This window comes from Leptosomus discolor, chromosome 19 (genome assembly GCF_034619465.1).
Source record: "Leptosomus discolor isolate bLepDis1 chromosome 19, bLepDis1.hap2, whole genome shotgun sequence".
Taxonomy (NCBI): domain Eukaryota; kingdom Metazoa; phylum Chordata; class Aves; order Leptosomiformes; family Leptosomidae; genus Leptosomus; species Leptosomus discolor.
In genome coordinates, this window is record NC_141409.1 from 11412683 (window position 1) to 11432176 (window position 19494).

The 19494-nt window shown below is 56.1% G+C and overlaps 1 protein-coding gene across 1 annotated transcript; it reads left to right on the forward strand.

The window, feature by feature from the left end:
- The first annotated feature begins 6225 nt into the window (after nucleotides 1-6225).
- Nucleotides 6226-12823, forward strand: LHX3 (LIM homeobox 3). The gene is made up of 6 exons (XM_086475691.1): nucleotides 6226-6295; nucleotides 9300-9471; nucleotides 9779-9981; nucleotides 10193-10344; nucleotides 10463-10634; nucleotides 12405-12823. The coding sequence occupies exons 1-6, from the start codon at nucleotides 6226-6228 to the stop codon at nucleotides 12821-12823; spliced, it is 1188 nt and encodes a 395-aa protein (XP_086331817.1).
- Nucleotides 12824-19494: the final 6671 nt, after the last annotated feature.

Here is a 19494-nt window from a genome sequence, read left to right on the forward strand (position 1 = left end):
AGGCAAGGATGTGTATGTCTCTGCCAGGATGAGAGTTTTGGGGCGGTTTCTGTCTCAATAAGCAGCTTGATCCTGATTGCTGATGCTGTGGTAATGGAGTTTAGAGCTGATCAAGGACAGGCTCGGGCCCAGCGCTTTGCTTGCTGCTCTATTGGGGGTGTTAATGGAGCACTAGATAACTCACCTCGCTCATTTATGAGCCAGAAAAGTAGCTGAGTGATTAACGTGTTACCCAGATGAAGCCAGTTCTGATGAGCTCTAGTAAAGGGAAACTGGTTTTAGCGAAGGACAGCGAGGTTGGCGTCAACGTGGCGGAGCGAACCTGCAGATCTGGAAAAACCAAACTTCTTACGATGCTGTGTGACTCCGTTACAACATAGTCATTTTCTTCCCGTAAGATGGGGCGAACGCTTCACTTGGTATTGCCAGTTCTGAGCTCAGAGTATCACCTGCTGGCTGTGAGGGTGGTGCAGTCCCCAGACGAGCCCGTTTCTCTTGCCCTTCTGCTGGAGTGCTCCTCTGTTTGGGTCAAGAAGGGTTTAACTGATGGTTAATCATAGAATCACCGAATGGTTTGGGTTGGAAAGGACCTTAAAGGCCATCTAAGTCCAACCCCCTGCCCTGGGCAGGGACACCTCCCACCAGACCGGGTTGCTCCCAGCCCCATCCAGCCTGGCCTTGAGCACTGCCAGGGAGGGGGCAGCCACAGCCTGTCCAGGCAACCTGTGCCAGCGCCTCACCGCCCTCACAGGGAAGAACTTCTTCCTAATAGCTAACCCAAATCTGCCCTCTTTCAGTCTGAAACCGTTACCCCTCATCCTGTCCCTACACCCCCTGACCAGGAGTCCCTCCCCACCTCTCCTGTGGGCCCCCTTTAATGCTGGAAGGCTGCGCTGAGGCGGTCTCAGAGCTGCTGCTCTGGGATGTGGCAGCGATTGGGACTGTAGCAGTTGCCCTTACAGACATGCCTGGGCTCCTGGCTGCTAGCAGTCAGAAAAACTATGAAAATAGTTATAAAATTACTGTTTGGAATAGGGGTTCCTTTCTGATCCTAGCTGGGGGGGATAATTCACGTCCTGGATAGTGAAGTTTATAATCCTATCCGATGTAATTGAGCATGTTCTAGTTATCCATTACCTAATCTTTAGTTAATCCTAATAGGTTTTGGCCTCAATGTTTTCTTGTGGCAGTGAGTTCTACAGATTAATTATGTTATATAAAAAGGCTTTTCCTTTCAATTCTACATTTGCAACTTCTAATTTAATTGAATGTTCGCTAGCTCTTCTGTTACGTGAGAAGGGATAAATAGTCCCTGGCCAATTCATTGTATTTATACTGTTAGTGTGTCCTCCTCTTACTTCCATCACAAGCCCTGGCATAAAAAGTTTAAAGCCTAGTGACAAGAGTGGTCTAAAAGCACAAAAACTCAACCGGGATATTTTTGCAGAATCAAATCTTGTTTGTTCACAAAACTGAACGTTTCTGACACCAGTTTCTGCAGCTTCCGCTTGGAATAACAAAATTGAGCTTCAAAGATGTGCTGTCCCTCGTTCCTTAAGTTTCTCAAAATAACTTACCCATAAGGTAATAACCTTCGGTGGTTCTTGTAAACGTGGCAGAGGGAAAAAAGCCTCCGTTCGCATGACGCCATTGGTCTGACGTGGGCGAAGGGGGCATTAACCTGCGGTGTCCTTAAGCCACCTTCGCTGCTCGTTGGGCGTGCCTGGGGGCTCCAGCGTGAGACACTTGCCTCTGGGGAAGCTGGAGGCCAGCCCCTGCCTCCTGCTGCCTTCGCGGAGCCCAGCGCTGCCGGGAGCCCCCGCGGGCACCTGCTTCTGCCTGGGGCCTGGCGGGAAAACCTCCCTCTGCAGCCTCGCCGTGAAGTCCGTGATGTGAAGTCAGCCTGTGCTTTTTAAGGCCCCTTGTCATTCGGGAGTTCTGGCACAATGAGCCCCTTTTCTTGAGGAAAGCCCCTCTAATTACCTTTGTAGTGCCTAGACTTGAATATTAAATCAACTTGAATATTAAACCAACTCGTGAGCACCGTTGAGAGATGCTGAACCAGCGGTGGAAGGTGGCGCAGGCCAGTGCCGCTTGCCTTGCGCTGGAATCCAGCGAGAAGTCCCTGGAGGAGGCTCGTTGAGAGGAAAGCCCAGAGTTTCCAAATTTAGTTTGGAAAATCAGGCAACTTTTTTAAGTGACCTGATGTGGGGAGGTGTTGATAGGAGCCAACAAGACACAAGGATGTTTAGCTTCTCAAAGAAACCCACCCAAACCCGCCGCACAGCCGGTATTGGACCTGGAAGGTCTGGCTGGTCTCTGTGGGGTTCCTGCTGTGGGTGCTGCTGCACGATCCGAAGTTGAAAATCAGTCCCTGCTGCTGTTGGGTAGATCTCTGCCAAACACAGAGACCCAACTTTGACTCATTCAGCTTATTTTCATCTCCACGTGAAAACAAAAGGCGTTGAAGGTTTGTAGGGGTGATTTTGCCATTAAACCAGCAGCAAACGCGGGTTTGGGATGAGGTGGGGTTTCTGCTGCACCCTTAACTTCCACCTTGCTGTGACCCTGCTGGAGCCCTGACAAAACGAACCGATACTCAAACTTCCAGGGTTGCTTTTTTGGTTTCCTAAGAGTGTAAAAGCGTGACATGAGGATGTTGATCTGTGTTGCTCCAACTCCGTTGCCAGTTAACGGCCGAGGCCTCCGCTGTCACGCTAGTAGTGACCTCATCTGGAGAAGTTTTCCTGGCTGTGAATTCAGCTGTGTAAATCTTGGCTTACTTGTTCTTATCTTCTGCCTTTATAATGACAAATTACGTCCTTTTATCTACCCTGTAAAGGCACATTATGTCTGCTGGGGTGTGTGCGATGCTGCTTTGCCGTGCTGCGTTACCAGTGGGTGAGCTACAAGAACGCGGTTCCTTTATAAAAACGGCCTCAAGCCACCATCTCCTCAGTCCCGGGGGTTTTAGTTGTGTGTTGTGTTGCACCACAGAAGTGTCTGCAGTGCCCCGTTCCTTCGCGGGCTGGTGGCAGTCGCTCCCGAGAAGGATTTCTTGGCCCTTTGTAATTCACGGAGCCGCCTTTGCTCTTCAGATGTTTTCAAAGAGGAGATGTTAAACCTGCGTAGAAAATAAAAGGAGCCCTGTGGAGTGCGCCAGGAGAGAAAGAAAAGCTGTAAGTGCTAAAGAAGCCTCATGAGGTTATTCCTGAGAACTCTTAATTCTTCATTTCCAGCAGTGTGTCCCTCCTGCTAACCTGCTCGGAGCTGGATGGGAGCTACCTTCTCAGCCAGAGATCTGAGGGGACTTGTCTCGGTCTGTGCGTTCCAGCTGAGGTGTTGAAAATAACGAGTATGCCATTGCAGTAATTTAAGTGGTTTATTTATTTTAATTCAATGACTTGACATTTTCAAGGCTGTTCTGTTTTGGTTTGGTTTTTTTTTACTCAGTCTTGTACCTCTCCGGGAAGGAAAAGTGACCGTTTTGTACTAAATTGTAAACTAATGTGCTTGTTTAAAATAAATTGCAAACATTTGAGCAAAGTGGTGTGTTTTGGCTTTTTACTTGTCTTTTCCAGTTCTTTTTAGCCAAACTGCATGGCAAGGAGAGCTTGTACCCATGTGCGTTTCAAGCCACTTCATGTAGGTACTGAACCTTGAAAAGTACCAGGAACAGGGAAACTTTTACCCCATTTCTTATGCTCTTACCCTGTAACTTCAGAAAATGTCAGTGAATGTCTGCAGGAGCGATGGAAAAATTGCCAGTTTCTGACCAGTAATTTGCACATTACCTCTCTAGAGACACACGCACACAAACCTTCCTCTCCCTTAAACCTGAGGACCTCTCCTTTGGCCGGGCTGGTGCTACCTCCGCTGGGGGCTTCTGCTGCCATCCACAGCGCTAGGGAGGAGGTGGGACGGGTGACTCTATAAAATATCAGTTATCTGCCTGCAGAAGGACTCCCAGGTATTTTTAGAAATCACTAGAGATTTCTAAACCTAGAGATAAGGTTCTTTGATGTTTGTGCTGCAGCTCGCTCCTCCAGGGAAACGGGCGTTTCCTTGCCGGCCTGTGCCCTTGCCTGGAACACGGTGATGTTCCCCAGGGGAACCTGGAGAATGGGCTTATCCCTAAATGTCCTGGGCGCCCTGTCCTTGCCCCCCAAAGTGACCGCATCTGCCGCCTTGTTTTCAAGAGGTGCAGGGTTTTAAAGAGCAGGAGGGCGCGAGAGCGCGCAGAGATCATCCACAGGGGCTTCTGTGGGAACCGGCCGAGATGGTGCCGCAGCACGAGCGAGCCGCGGGGCTGGAAACACGAGGCTGCACGGGGCTGGGTGTGCCACGGACGGTGCTGAGGGGGACGGGGGCTGCTGCCCTCTGTCCTGCACAGCCCCAGCTGCCAGAGCCCTGCCCCAGGCCCCGGGCACTGGGGAGCAGCCGCCACCACGCGCACACGCTTTCTTAAACTGCTTCCTTAAAGGATCAGACTAAAAATCCACTTATAAAACTGAGCTTAAAAGAGACCGTGTGGATCATCACCTGCTTCCCTTCCGCGGCCCCCCTGAAGCTGCTCATGGCGCTGGGGAGGCTTGAGGTTCCCCAGTGCAGCCGGTGCTGGTGGTACCCAGCAGGACTCGCCGTGGCGCCCAGCATTGCCACAGCACGGTACTGGTGATGCTCCAGCAGCTCTACCCGCACCCCAGCTGTACTCCAGCCTGGCATTCCTAGGGGCTTTATTTGGGGACCCCAAATCCTGCTCCCCAAAACATCTCCCTGCGTTCTTTTCCAACCCCATGGGGCTGAGCTGTCCCCCAGGCTGGGACCTGTCCCCTGGCCAGATGAGCCATCAGAGGGGACAGTCCTGACCCAGGTGCTGGCCCCCGCAGCCCCACGCCCTGCGGGACCCGGAGAAGGCCGGCAGGCACCCTGGCACCCAGGGGTGCACAGTAGTGGTGCGGGGCCAATACCAGTGCCATGAAGTCGGGGCGCTTGAGGGGGTGGTGCTGGGCTCCCCGGCTGCCCCCACGGGCGGGCGAAAGTCCCTGTGCTGCTGCCCGGCAGGACCATATGTGTGTTTGGAGGCTCCCGCCCCTAAGCTGCTTTTATTAATTTGTAATCCCCTGCGAGCAGGAGGTAAAGGGATTCGGGGGATTAACGGGCTCACAGTAACAACCACAATTATCAGCTCCGGCTGCCTGGGGCAAGCGGCGCACACACGCGCGGGGCTGTTCCCCAGCACACGCACACGCGTGCCCCCACGCCCCAACACCTCTGCACACGCAGACGCACAAGGACCCCCGGAACAGAGCACAAGCACACAGGTACAGACACAGACACACGCAGTGACCTGCACACCCCGGCTTGCACACCTGCACGGATACACAGGCTGGCGCACGCCCCCCTTGCACGCACAAGCACTCGCACACACGAGCTGCGTACAAACTCACGCACGCCCACGCGACTGCACACGCAGCCTTGCATGTGCTCACCCCTGCACCGCTATGTGCACACACGCGTGTTAGTGCATGTGCAGGCCCCTGCACCCCATGTGCACACGCGTGTGCTCCTACACGCACCCTCGCGTGCCCATCAAATACACACACGCGTGTCCGTGTCCGCCCCGTCCTCAATTAGCACAATTAACCTCCTCCAGCCGCGGGTCAGACCCGAGTCCTCACCCGTTACCTCTCTGCGCTCATTAACTAATTAGTGGAGGGGGTTGAGCCACCCCACCCCCCCCCGGCTCCCCACGGGCGGCAGCGGAGCAGACCCTCGCCGCGGCGGCAAACGAAATCCGGGCGCGGGGGCGGGCGGGGGGCGGCCGGTCCCCGGGGGAGGCTCCCCCCGACGGCGACTCCCCCGACCCCCTGCGTGCCGCCGTCGGGGGCTTTGCGGGGGCCCCTGGGCCGTTTTGCGCCCGAGGGCGGTGGCTGGAGCCTGAGCCTACGGGTCTGTCGCGGCGTCCCCGGCCACGCGTGGGACATGGGGGGGGACAGCGCTCTCCCCCCCGCCCCCATCCTGCTTTTGTGATGCTAAAGAGCCCCGCGGTGAACCGCGGTTCGGCCCGACGGCGCGGTGCCGCCCCCGGCCCGCCCCCCCGCGCCGGCCCCGCTCCGCCCCGGGCGGCGGCCAGCCCCTGCGCTCCCCTCCGCGCCGCTCCGCCACTCCTCCGCAGCCACCCGCGCACCTCGGACGGCGCCCGGCGCGCCCGCGGAGGCCGCGATGTTGCTGGAGCGGGTCCGCTCCGGCTCGGAGAAGGCAGCGGAGCTCTGCCCCTTCCCGCGGAGCCCAGGTGAGGGGGGAGAGGGGGGGGCGCGCAAACCTCCGCATCCCCCCGCGGAGACACCGATGGCGTCTCTGGGAGCTCCGGTGGGAGCGGGGCGGCCGGCGGGAGCCGGGCCGGACGTGCCCGTTCCGCGCTCCCCGGGGCACCGTCGGGGCCGCGGTCGGGGCTGGCTGCAGGGGAGGGCGGGCGGCCCGACGGCACCGGGAGGTTCATCCCGGTCCATCCCGCCCGCCCCACGCTCCCTCTCGTTTTCTCTTGCCTCGTCCCCGACACCAAAGACCACGCCGCTGCCTCCCGCAAGTCGGCGGCTCCGGCCCCGCGCCCGCTTACGGTGCCCGTTTGGGTCCCGTCGGGTCTGGACCGGGGCTCCTCGCCCGCTCCCGAAGAGAAACGCGGCGGTCGCCCCGGCGGGAGCTCTATCCCGCACCGCGGAGCGACGGCTCCTGCCCCGGGGTCCCGCCGCAACGAAGGAAGGGACGGAACGAGGAGTTTCTGCCCGCCGGTTCCCCCAACGGCGGCGACCCCCTGCGCCGCCCCGCCCGGCTCCGACCCGGCTTTTTCCCCGCTTTGGAAAAGCTCCCGTTAATTCCTCTCCTAAATGTTTGTTTGGGTTTTTTTTTCTTTCCCGTTTAACGAACGGAGACGGCGCTGTCGGTGTGGGGAGCACCGGGTCACGCTGCCCTGGCGTGTGCGGGGCTCCGGGGGGGTCTCACCGGGGGTGGCAGAGCCGGGTCCAGGGCAGCGGGTCCGGTCCCGGTGCGGACCCGTCCCGGTTCTCGCCAGCATCGAGCAGCCCCACCGACGGGGGCTTCAAAACAAAACAACGAGGAGCCGGGGCGGGGGCCCCGCCGGTGTGCGGGGACAGAGGTGTTACCGAGAGCGGCACCGACCCCGCGGGCCGGGCAGACCGGCAGCCCCCCGCCATTGGGCTAGTGCCCCCGGTCCTACCCCGCTCTTGGCGCCCGGTTGGTCTTTCCTCGGCTCTCCCCCGCGTCTTTCCGCCGTGCGGACACCGCAACCGCGGTAGTTGCGCTTTTGACCCGGCAATCAGCAGATGCTTTTGCTGTCGGGGCGAGGAGGCGAGAGCGAACCCCCGGTAGAAGGAACGACGCGAAAACGCCGTTTTCCCGCAGGACGCGACGCCCGTTCATGGCCCCGCTGAACCCGGCCGGGTTCCGTCGGGGCTCGGGGAGGCAGCGGGAAGGGCGCAGGGCTTCACCGGGGCTTACCGCGGCGGAGGGCCGGGGCCGTGAGGCGGTAGGACCGGGTCCGGCGGGGTTTTCTTGCCGCCGGACGGGTCGAGCCGCGCCGCGCTTTGCCCGGGCCGGGGGCAGATCCCGGGCTTTGAGGATCACAACGAACTCGGGGCAGCGGCCTGCTCTACCGCGCCCCCCCGCTCCCGGTGCCCCCCGGTTCGGCCTCCCCGCCCGCCACCGGCCCTGTCGCGGGGCGGCCCCGCCTGGGTTTCGTTACCGGGCGCCCCGGAGCCGTCGCTCTCCCACCGGGAAGGGGCGGCTGGAGGGGATGTGCCGCCGGCCCCGAGGGGGGATTAAATACAGCCGCCGCGATGCCCTGCCCGGCGCTTCAGACCGGCACCGGCGGGAAGGGCCGGCGTCTAAAAATAACCCGCTTTAGCGAATTAAATCCCCGGCGGCGCGGGGGTGGCAGCGGCCGAGGAGGGGGGGGGCAACGTCTGCGGTGTTTGGGGGGGCCGAGGAGGGCCGGCGGGGGGTGGGGTGGGGGGGAAGCGCGGCGGTTCCGCACCCCGGCCCGGCCTCGGCAGCGTCGGGGCGGGGGGCGGCGGCGGAGGGCGCGGGGCTGGGGAGCGGCAGTGGCTGCGCCCGCGCCCCGCGGAAGATGCGCCAGTGCCCGCGTCCCGCGTGAAGGAGTGGCGCTGCCGCGGCCCGCGGAGTCGTCATGCAGCGTAAGATCCGCGGGCCGGGCCGGGCTGTAGCGGGACCTTGCGGGGCTGTGCCGGGCTGTGCCGCGTTACCGGCCCTGGGGCTGTGCCGGGCTGTGCCGGGCTGTGCCGTGCTACCGGGCCGGTGCTGGTGCCGGAGCCCCGTCCTCCCCGGGCAGCCCGGGGCCGGGGCCGCTGCCTTTAGCACTGACGTTATTGGAGATGTTTGTTTGGACGCGGTGAATTGTTGAGGAGACGATTGATACCTATAACGATATAATCTCCACCTCTAACCCTACGCACGGATAAATACATCTCTATATATCTACATATAGTTGTCTTTACATATAGATACTCTTACGTCTGCATCGATATTTACCTATAGCTACCCTTATGGCTGCATCTATCTATTTCTATACAACCGTGTTTATATATCTCTGCGTCTGTATCTATACCGATATATCTATATTTATGCACCTCTATTTCCATATTTTTATGTATCTATCTATATCTATACCTATATACCGATATCTATATATTTATGTCTATATATATCCATACATTTTCGTTCTCTATCTACTGTATCTTTTTATTTTAATAACTCTATTTCTCTATATATGTAACCTTATCTCATCTCTTTCTATATCATCTCTGTTGGTATCTGCAGGGCGACGGGACAAGCCTACCGTGTTTTTATTTTCAGTGCCATTCTTGTAATTTTTGGTATTTTCTTTCCCCACCCCGCCCAGGCTATCCCGCTGTAACTTGCAGGTGAATTTTGGGAGCGTAGGAAAAAGAAAAAGAGCCCGGAATAATTGCGTTGCAACTTTGCCGGCGGCTCAGCCCTGGGGTTAATTCCGCTCCCATCCTTTCCCTTCTTGTTTTCTCCCACTGTCCCGGGCGCTGCTCACAGTGTGCGTGGCCCATGGCTTCGCTGCTCTCCGTAGCGTGGGGAGAGGCTCACACGGCGCCGCGCCAACGAATTTGAACAAATACTAATTTTTTTCTGGCCGTTCCCCGGGCCAACACCCCCCCTCCGGGTCCGCCGTCAGACGGCAGAGACCCCGGGGGCGGCAAGGCCGTCTGCTGACGGGGGTTGCCTCCCCGCAGAGATCCCGCTGTGCGCCGGCTGCAACCAGCACATCGTGGACAGGTTCATCCTCAAGGTCCTGGACCGGCACTGGCACAGCAAGTGCCTGAAATGCTCCGACTGCCAGACGCAGCTGGCCGAGAAGTGCTTCAGCCGCGGGGACGGCGTCTACTGCAAGGAGGATTTCTTCAAGTGCGTGGGGACGGGATGGGGACGGGGGGGACGGGGATAGGGGAGGCGGCCGGAGAGAAGCCGGTGGGGCGGGGGGCGATGGCCCGGGTGGGGGGGTCGGCACCGCGGTCGGTTCGGCACGGCGGCCGGTTCAGCACCGCTGCTGGTTCAGCACCGCGGACAGCGGCCGGTTCAGCGCCGCGGTCGGTTCAGCACCGCGGACAGCGGCGGGTCGGGCCGGGGCGCGCCTCCCGCCCCCCCCCACCCCCCGCCGCTCTCAGCGGCCGCCGCTTGTCGCCCCCCTCCCCAACCCCCCAACCCCGTTCAGGCGCTTCGGGACGAAGTGTGCCGCCTGCCAGCAGGGCATCCCCCCGACCCAGGTGGTACGGCGGGCCCAGGATTTCGTTTACCACCTGCACTGTTTCGCCTGCATCGTCTGCAAAAGGCAGCTGGCCACCGGCGACGAGTTTTACCTCATGGAGGACAGCAGGCTGGTCTGCAAAGCAGACTACGAGACGGCCAAACAGAGAGGTACCCCTCGCCCCGTCCTTCCCAACACCCCACAGGGCAGGAGAGAGGTGGCCCGGGGCTCTCCTGCCCTCCGGGACAGGCTCCTGCAGCGGGCGGGAGGGGTGCGGGGAGCATCTGCCGTCGGGGGGTGTCTGGAGGGAGGACGGGGGTCCCACGTCCCCGGGGGCCACTCCGTGGTCATTTCCGCCTCTAACTCGCACCGTGTCGGCAGAGGCTGAGTCCACGGCCAAAAGGCCCCGCACCACCATCACGGCCAAGCAGCTGGAAACGCTCAAAAACGCTTATAACAACTCGCCCAAACCGGCGCGGCACGTCCGGGAGCAGCTTTCATCGGAGACGGGGCTGGACATGCGGGTGGTGCAGGTGAGACGGGGCGGCCCTCGCCGCCCCGCCGGGTCTGCCCGGGCCGCGGGGTTTGGGAGCCGGCGGGGAAGGAGCCGGCCCGGCGGAGAGGGAGCTCCCCGGCGTGCCCTGCTTGCAGGTCTGGTTCCAGAACCGCCGGGCCAAGGAGAAAAGGCTGAAGAAGGACGCGGGGAGGCAGCGGTGGGGTCAGTATTTCAGGAACATGAAGCGGTCCCGGGGGACCTCCAAGTCCGACAAGGACAGCATCCAGGAGGAGGGGCCCGACAGCGACGCCGAGGTCTCCTTCACAGGTCGGTCCCCGGAGCCCCGTTCCCAGGCGGGGCTTTGCCGAGTGTGCGATCTGTGCCCTCCCTGCCGAGCTGCTGCCCGAGTCTAGGCTCCTTTCACCCCCTCGGTGCTGCGCCAGTAATTTTCAATCATAATATAATGAGTGAAAAAAACGCCCGAGGCGGGAGAAGCGCAGAGCTGAGGGATTTACCACGGTGCGGCCCCGGCTGCCCGGTCCCGGCAGGGCTGCGGGCGGCGGGGGGGGGGGACGGGAGCCGCGGCAGCGAGGGGCAGCCGCGGTGGAGGAGCTGCAGGGGAGACTCCGCTCTGCCTCCCGGGGGGCTTGTCACGTCCAAAAAGGCGCGGTGAGAGCAAGGATTGCTCCCCGGGTAGGCACTGCGGATGCTGGAGCCGCTGCTCATAGACACCCTTTTCAAGGGACTCTTGGAAATACAGAGAGTCCAGGATCCCTGAATGTTTTTATGGGAAAAGTACGTAGGGGTTTTTTTTTTCACCCTATTTAGGGGTGGTTTTATTTGCGTAGTTACTAATGAGGAACTCCCTTGCCTGTTCTGTGGGAGTCGTTCGCTCTGCGCTGTGCTGTCAAAGGGAGATGGCGGCGTGTTGGGAGCTTTCTGCACCGGAGGGTCCCATTTTTGGAGCAGAGATTTCTGTTGATCGACCTGGGGACACAGCTCCACCAGGTTTTGCCCTGCGTGGTCCCACCCGCACCCTCCAGGCCCAGGGCACTTGCTGCGGGAGCCGGACACGGCCCTGGGCTGGGTGCGGGGTTGGTGCCTGCAGCGCTGTGAGGGGGCACATTCTGCACGGCCCCAGCTCCAGCCCAGAGCTGTCCCAGGGCCGGGGGATCTCTGCCGCCGTTAGCTGGTCTGTGCTACCCCAGTGCCCAAATGTGCCTGGTTTTAGGAACACAGAGAGAAAATGCGAAACTCTGTGCAGGTGTTTCCGCAGCTGTACATCTATAACGCTTGCAGGGTTGTACAGACACAGCTTTGCATCTCAGCTTCTCTCCCATGCTCCTAAAAACTGTTTGATTTTCAAGCCTGTTTATACACGCCGTGCATCAGCATCATTAAATATGAATATACTATAAATAATAACTAAAAAATGTTGAACAATTATTGATAGCTCGATGCCACGAACAGCTTTGTATCCTAGGCAACAGAGCAGCTCTCGCTGTCCATAAAGCCCCTAACGAATGCAAACAATTTTTGCTGGTAACTTAAAAAATACTGCTCATTTTTCAGAAGTGTTTTTAAGCCGTACGAATGCATTTCATTAGCCTGTTCCTGAGCAGAGCAATACTGCTCATTTAATATCTTTTTTTTTTTTTTTTTTCTGAGCAATGGAGAGTTTTTGTTGCATCGGTGAACATTCAGGTAGCTCCTAAAAATGATATCAAAATTCAAGATAAACCTCAAAGCTCAATAGAAATGCAGAACAAAAGGTGGAAAGACATTGAATTCACATTCCCCTTTAAAGGATTATTTTTAAAGCACGGCCTTATATTTTAATATGTACTTTTCATGCATATTTTTAAGATCCAAAATGTATCAGATGTTTGTACTCAGAAAAAATAATAATCCCGTGGCCTTCTATGAAGATCCGTCAACACAGACAGGAATAATAAGGAATTACGAGTGGCAAGCGTGTGGCTGCTCAGCTCCCATCCATCTAATCTATTTATACCCAGAGCTTGCAGGAGTTCCCGTGCGACCACTACCAGCCGTGACCATTGCTCTCCCAGTAAAACCAGTCCCTTTCCCTTTCAGATGAGCCCTCTATGTCTGAAATGAGCCATTCCAACGGGATTTACAGCAATCTCAACGAAGCGTCCCCTGCTCTGGGGAGACAGGCTGGGACCAACGGCAGCTTTGCTCTGGATCACAGCGGCATCCCAGCTCAGGACCAGTACCACGACCTGCGATCCAACAGCCCCTATGGGATACCCCAGTCACCGGCTTCCTTGCAAGCACTGCCAGGCCACCAGCCTTTAATCTCCAGCTTGGTTTACCCAGACAACGGGTTGGGCATCATGGGACAAAGCGGACAAGGGGTGCCCCAGTCCATGAGGGTCCTGGCCGGGAACGGGCCCAGCTCCGACCTCTCCACCGGCAGCAGCGGGGGGTACCCGGATTTCCCTGCCAGCCCGGCCTCTTGGCTGGACGAAGTCGACCACGCTCAGTTTTGATAGAGGGGCCACCACCGCGCAGCGGGAAGGGAAAGGACTCGGTGCTGTTAAACGTCCTCTCCCCTCGGAAAGAAAGGAGGGACAAACCGTGACTGCTGAGCGGGGCAGGGAAGCGTGAGGACGCGGAGGGAGCAGCCGTGCTTTCGGAGGGCGGCCCGGCGGGGGGTCAGCAGAGGCCGGTGGGCAAAGGCAGCCGCAGCGCAGCGATGAGCCTACGGAGCTGCTGCTTGTGGCTTTGCTGAACACCAGGACTTGTGCTTTACGGATTTGATATGAGGCATTTTGCTTTCTGTTGTCAGTGCATTCTCCAAAGCAAGGACTCGCTTCATCACCCATCCACACCGAAACCTTTTTAAGGGAAAATAAAGTCCTCATCCACGGTAAAAGGTGTGACAATGTCTATATTTCTATAGGAGAAATGTTAATAGTGAATCACTTCAGAAACCCATGGTAGAAAACTTCTCTGTTCTTCCAGCAGATTTTTTAAAAAGCGTTATGTTTTGTTTTATTTTGAATTTACATGAACTTTTCTAAAATGAAATGCTCTTTAATATGCCAATCATTTATCCAGAACCCTTTTCCTTTGTAAAATGAAAATCATACGTTAATTCTGCTTCTCATCTTTTTAATTTGTAGATTGCTAGTCTTATTCTTCCAAATAAGCATTAAACCGTGAATAGATGTATTTATTACCAAATAATTACACTTTTCTCATGAGGTCAAGAGGTGATTTTTCTTGACTCAGGAACACGAGTGGCTCTGGGTTGTGAATCTTATGCTTTTCTTTCAAATTCCTTTGCAACACTTTTACTGCAAAGCTTCTCCAAAATCACCCTGATGTCTTGTTGCCAAATACCTCCTCAGGGGGGGTCTCTCAGTGGGGGTTTTTGCCTGGTTTAGTTCAAGGCATTCTCCAGGCACGGCTGGGAGCGTGTCGGAGCGAGCACACGCTTTCCTGGTGACACTTCTCTGTTCCAGGCATTTGTGTATTTCCGCAGATATAGTGTGAGCTGATTGTGAGGAAAGGCAAGACAATATGTATATTGTTCTCTGTAAAAAAAATATTGCATTAACTGTAGATTACGTGAATGTCCAGTGTCTTTTATTTATATTCTTGCTTTCTCTCTGATGATCAAATACTTCAAGATTACAAATAAATTTGTCAGCTAAACTTTAAATAGTCTTTCGCTAAATTCTCATCACTATTGGTAAATACAATCCCTGAAACTGAAAGGGAAAGCCCTCAAAACTCGATGTCGTGGCTCCGCAAAGTGTCGAAATACGCTCTTCCCTTTAAATACAGGAGCCAACCCACAGATGTAGAAATGCTTTGATAAGCTGAAATAAAACCTGACGGTTTTGGAGGCTGGCAGTCCTTGGCAGCTCCAAACAGCACCGCTCTGTGCATGCGCAGGCTTCGATCGCGGGCAAGCTATTTTTGACAGGTCATGGCTGTTTTTCAGCACCCATCCCAGAGGTGCAGGCAGAAATCTGTGCTGATAAAGCAACAGAAAACAGCAGAGTCTGGTGTCGTCTGCCTGTGAACAGAAGGTTGTGCCCACAAAACGTTAGTAGTCAGATATCGGAATATTTCAAGGAGAAATCAGCAAGAAAAGAAAAAATAAGGAATTGAGCTTGTGCAGCCTGCGTGTGCACACACGGGAGGGGTGCGTGCACACACCCGTCTTCACGCACAAACGTGTGGTCGTGCTCCTCGGAGCAGAGGGCAGCGCTTTGCTGAAATCTCTGCTTTAAGAATCGGGTGGGAGACACTCTCTCAAGCACTCGGGCTTTGAGCCTCTCACTCCCCTGAGAAGTCAGGGAATGTTCGTACCGGGGTCTCCCGTGTATCAAGGATCTTTGAGAGCCTGTGGGTCTGAGCCCAGCAGCACGCCTCGGCGGGGAGGCAGCGCAGGGCTCGGGGTGCAGCTGCCTCCAGCCCCTGCTCTGGCACACACCGTCCTGCGCTTGGGGGGGGGAACCCCCCCAGGAGGAGCCACGCTGGCCCCAGGAGGCCACCAGCACCCCGGCACGCCTGGCCCCGGGGACTCAGCAGATGTCAGGCGGTGACACCCGGGAAGGCCAGGCTTTTATTCCTCACCTTTTCTAAAGGACACACGGCCACCGCTGGAGCAGGGTGACGCGGCGTCGGCTGCGGTCTCTCGCTGTCGTGGCCTTCGCTGGTTTGCAGCTGCGGGGGGATGTGCGCTTGCCACAGCACCCGGCTGTCGCTCCCCGCTTCCCGGGCCTTCGGGTGGGACACCGGCGTCTCCAGAAGCGAGCAGGTACCGACAATATTTGCGGAAAGATTTAGATTTGCAAAATCCTGTTTAACCACCAGCACCGCATGAGCGTCTTCACAGCTTTTCCCCCTCCTGTTACACACGCATCGCCCCCGAGGAGAGGAAACACGTCCAGTTTCTGCTCGCAGCGAGCTCTCAGAAGCCTGCCCGAAGCAAAACGGGTACGTGCACACTGCCTTCGCGCTGCAATGTTCACTCGACAGAGAAACTCACTCTATTTTTCAGTTCAAGAGCTACTGTGGGGAAGGGAGGAACCCCACTGTGTGACACCGTGGGGCTTTTGGTGTAAATACACCGAGCCACTTCAGACCCGGGGGTGACACGTGCAGATCTGCTCGTGTCTCTGCTGCTGGGGGATTTTTCAGAGGGGGGAAGCTGGGTCTCCTGCAGCCAAGGCAGAAATTTGCCTCGTTCAGGTGTGAGCTCCCGAGGCTGAGCCCAGAGCTGGGCTGGGCAGCGAGAGGCTGGAGCTGGTTTTTCTTCCTTCTCCAGAACTGAGTAATAAAGAGACAACTGTTGCTGCTAGCCCACAGGTACATCGCAAGGACATTTGTTACTGAAATTTATGGAGTAATTAGAAACAATGGGATTTTAAAAAAGCAGAACAAGACTTCACCCAAAGAGAAAACAAGAGTTCATGGTTTTCAAGAATTCTGTGTTTTCCACTCTCTTACCCTGTGATCTAGAAGGAGCCTCACCAAATCTGGGTGTTTTGCACCGGAACACTTCATCAGTTCAAGTATAAATAACATTTTCCTATAAAAGACTAAAAAAGACTATAAATGGCTCTTACTCCCTAAGAAAGAAGGAAATAACAGGAAGATAGAAATGTAGTTGAATTTAGGATAATGCTGCTGTTACAAAGCCATTGTCTAGAAACTGTAGTAATTGAACATGTATTTTATAGATCTTTATTTCACCGTTTCCCTCCCAGCAAATAACGGGCTCTGTTGTTCCTCTCGCCCTGGGAATTCCCAGCGGACGGCTGAATTTAAGAAAGGAAGAAATGCAAATTCCCCCTCCGCCTTTGTGCTTTGCTCTGAAAGGCAGAACGGGCTGAAAGTTGCCGGCGCTTCTGCTCGTCTGAACATGGAGAAGAGCTCCCCGAAGGTCCTGATATAAAATTCAGGGATTGCATTTCAGCTTCTCCTTTCAGGGATTCCATTAATATAAATGCTTTCTTCCCATTAAAAAGAAAACCAATTTGAAAGAAGCAAATAAAACTAACGCTATCCAGCTGACTGACAGCTTGTAAAACCCAGACAGAATTAGGAAGAGGGGTTGTGCATTGCTCAGTTTGCAGGTGAGCTTTACAACCGCCACTGATTCGCGTGAGCGCACGGCACGGGAGGCAGGGAATTTTTTGCCCTCTCAGTGAGGAAAATCTAATGTATGAATCTTTCTTTCTCAAACGGCATATTCACCTTTCAGAAGCAGCCGTGCCTAAACTCGCGTTCCCTACAGACAAATTATTATTAGATTTTGTGTCAAACAGTGGAAATAACCTCTTTTTTTTCTCATTTCTGATTTTTCTCATTCTGATGGGGCTCACGCCCAACGAAAGCAACCCCTCACGCCAAGAGGGACAGACACCACCTTCCTGCTCAATGTTTCCTGCAGTTTCTGCGGGGGGGTCAGCTCGGCAAGGGAACCTGGTCCTTGCAGCAGCCGAGGCCGCCGGTGTAACCCAACGCCTGTGAACCCGGCGGGGAGCAGCGAGGCCGTGTGCCGGGAGGGCGGCTGATTCACCCGGCTCCGCTCGCCCGCCTTCTGCGGGAGCTACAGCTCGAGGAGCCGGGGCGAGCCAAGCCAAACGGCCGGGACACGGGGGGTTTATCCAGCCTGATGTGGGGGAAGGGAGGGTATCCCCAGCTGGGGTCCTAGGGCTGGCCTGGGGACAGCCCGCTGCCCCGGGGCACAGGGCTTGGGGAGGTTAGTGCCGCTTTGGGGACACGGGCCAGGGGGAACCCCTTGCTGAAGGGGAGCAGGGAGGGGGGCTGGAGCCGGGTCATCCTCGGGGTCCCCTCTGATGGCTTCTCCCAGATGTGTCAGAGCATCCAAGCAAAGGTGTCCTCGGCGCCCTGCGCAGCCCGCCTTGCCTCTCCCTGCACGCTCCAAGGTCCGTGGGAACAAGGCAGGAGAGCGGAGACCTGCACGGTTTATTCACCAAAATAACCTTTAAAAGCAGCAAATGACTTTGTTAAAACCTGACACCAAAACCAAGCTAACAAAAATACGTCAAGAAAAAAGCAAAGGTGTTTAAATTAGGGTTTTTTTCTTCTGACTTCTTTATCATGTGCCTAGGCGGGAGTGCCTTTTGCACTAAGGCACACGTGCAGGCATGTGTACTGGCACACGGGTGCAGTGGGCAGGGAGCAGAGCCTAGGGAAAGCATTGATTTAGGATGCAAAAGCACTGCTTTTGTGCTCAGCATTTCGCAGTCCGGGGATGAAAAATAATAACCAAATATGCAAAGCTTCTGGGTTTAAATAATTTTCCCATCAATTTCTGCGCATTATTTCTCTTGCAGGATACACACATATACACATGTGTGTGTGTGTGTGTGTGAGCAGAGTGTGACGAAGGTGTGTGTCCCGCCTACACAAACCACAGACTGTGATCCTCCGGCAGAAGATGCTACCTGGATGGTCTTTCCTGGTTCACAAGCAGAAGCTGCATATTGGTTACCAAGATGTTTTGTCTTCTTTCCATTTTGCATGAAGACTCAGGTAATTTCTAGCAAACTAGTAAAGGAGCCCTGGTGTGGCCCCGGGGGCTCTGGGGCCAGGCAGCTGGCAGTGGTGCTGCTGGGGTGGGCACCAGCCAACCCACCCTCGCTGCAGTTTGGGGGCTCTGGGAACAGCGATGCTCCCAGAGGAGCACCTGAATGGAGGGGACAAGGGTCCCTTCCCCTTCTTCTGACCAATTTGCTCTGTGTGTAGCACTGAGAGCCTTGCCCTGAACCCAGGGAAAACAGAGGAAAGCTAACCCCTGGCTCAGTCCTGACTCACTAGAGATGTTTTTTGACATTTATATATGACCCGAACCTTCCTCCTGCAGTGCAGGCAGAGCTGCCTGCTAGGGTGAAGGAGGGATCCCGGAGATTTGGACTCAATAAATACTCCAGCAAAGATGCTGCGTTTTCACAGGCAACTCTGGTTACCAGCAGCCCCCAGTTCAGACAAAAACTCCACAGCTTCCTGGTTATTTCTCCACTGGGGTTTGAAGAGCGTCTCTGTCTCTCCAGGGAGGGCAGAGCCACTTGCTGCCAGTATCTGGCTGGACACAGGTCCTGTGTTCCACTCCCAGCCGGGCACTGGACTCTTCCAGCTCCTACACAGGAGCGTGTAAAAAGTCTCCGAGTCAGCTGGAGGCGAGTAAATCATTCCTGACAGCTACATCTCTACAGGGCAGTTAGAATTAATGTAACAATTTGGCGTTTAATGAAGCAACAACATGCTGGGCTGCAGAGAATAGCTGGGACCTGCTGCAGTCATATTATAATCCCTGAGGGACCCAAACGGCAGAGACTTCATCAGATGCTGACTTGTTAGGCTGAGCAAACTGCCATGTGGGAGGAAAAGCAGCGTGGCCGGGGCGGAGAGGAGCCAGCAGCCCCCTCCAGCTGGGAGACAGCCAGCGTCGGCCAGCTGAGCGCGGCTCGCAGGGACCGACCCACGGCTCTGAGCCCAAAAACCATGTGGCCTTGTGCTCCGGGGGTGGGCAAGGCTCTAAACAGAAGGAGCAGCCCAGGGGATGCGAGGGCGCGTGGGTTGTGCGTCGCCCGTGCCGCTCTGCCGGGCGCTGCGTGCCGAGGGTCGCGGGGAGCCCTCGTCCCGAGGCAAGTGCCAGAGATGCTGAATCAATGTTGTTTGTGTAAAAAAAAACCACCTTCTGAAGCTTGTCGGAAGAGTAAAGAAAATAAATCAGTGTTGGAGGTGCTGGGCTGGGGGGAACTGGCAGAACAACGTGTTTTGTAAATGAAAACCAGCTTGATCGGGTGCTCTGCACCCAGAAGTCTCTGACTTCGGCCGAAGTTGCAGGTATTCCAGCCGTCTCTAGGATAAGGCCTTTTAAAACCACTCACTGCATGAGGAAGGGAGGGAGGGAAGGGACAAATGCAAATGATGTTGGAGGCAATCTCCTGTTTTCCATGTATATACATACGCTCTCAAAGCACTGCAGCTTGCAGCAGCTTGAATGCTTTAAAATAAATCACGCAGCGTATTTCTGTTCGCTTGCTTTTAAATGAAACCGTAGCACCAAACAACATCCTCTCCCTTCCAAAACCATTCACGCTGGTTGTCCTCTCCAGGGCTGGCTGGTGCGTGTGTGTGGCCATAAACCTCAAAGCGTTTTGTTGCGAAG

Excerpts from the sequence above, each read along its gene's own strand:
- LHX3 (XM_086475691.1), top strand. The coding sequence starts at position 6,226 with ATGTTGCTGGAGCGGGTCCGCTCCGGCTCGGAGAAGGCAGCGGAGCTC. Across the intron at positions 6,296-9,299 it reads CCCCTTCCCGCGGAGCCCAG|AGATCCCGCTGTGCGCCGGC; the intron begins GTGAGGGGGGAG and ends GCCTCCCCGCAG. Across the intron at positions 10,345-10,462 it reads TGGACATGCGGGTGGTGCAG|GTCTGGTTCCAGAACCGCCG; the intron begins GTGAGACGGGGC and ends CCCTGCTTGCAG.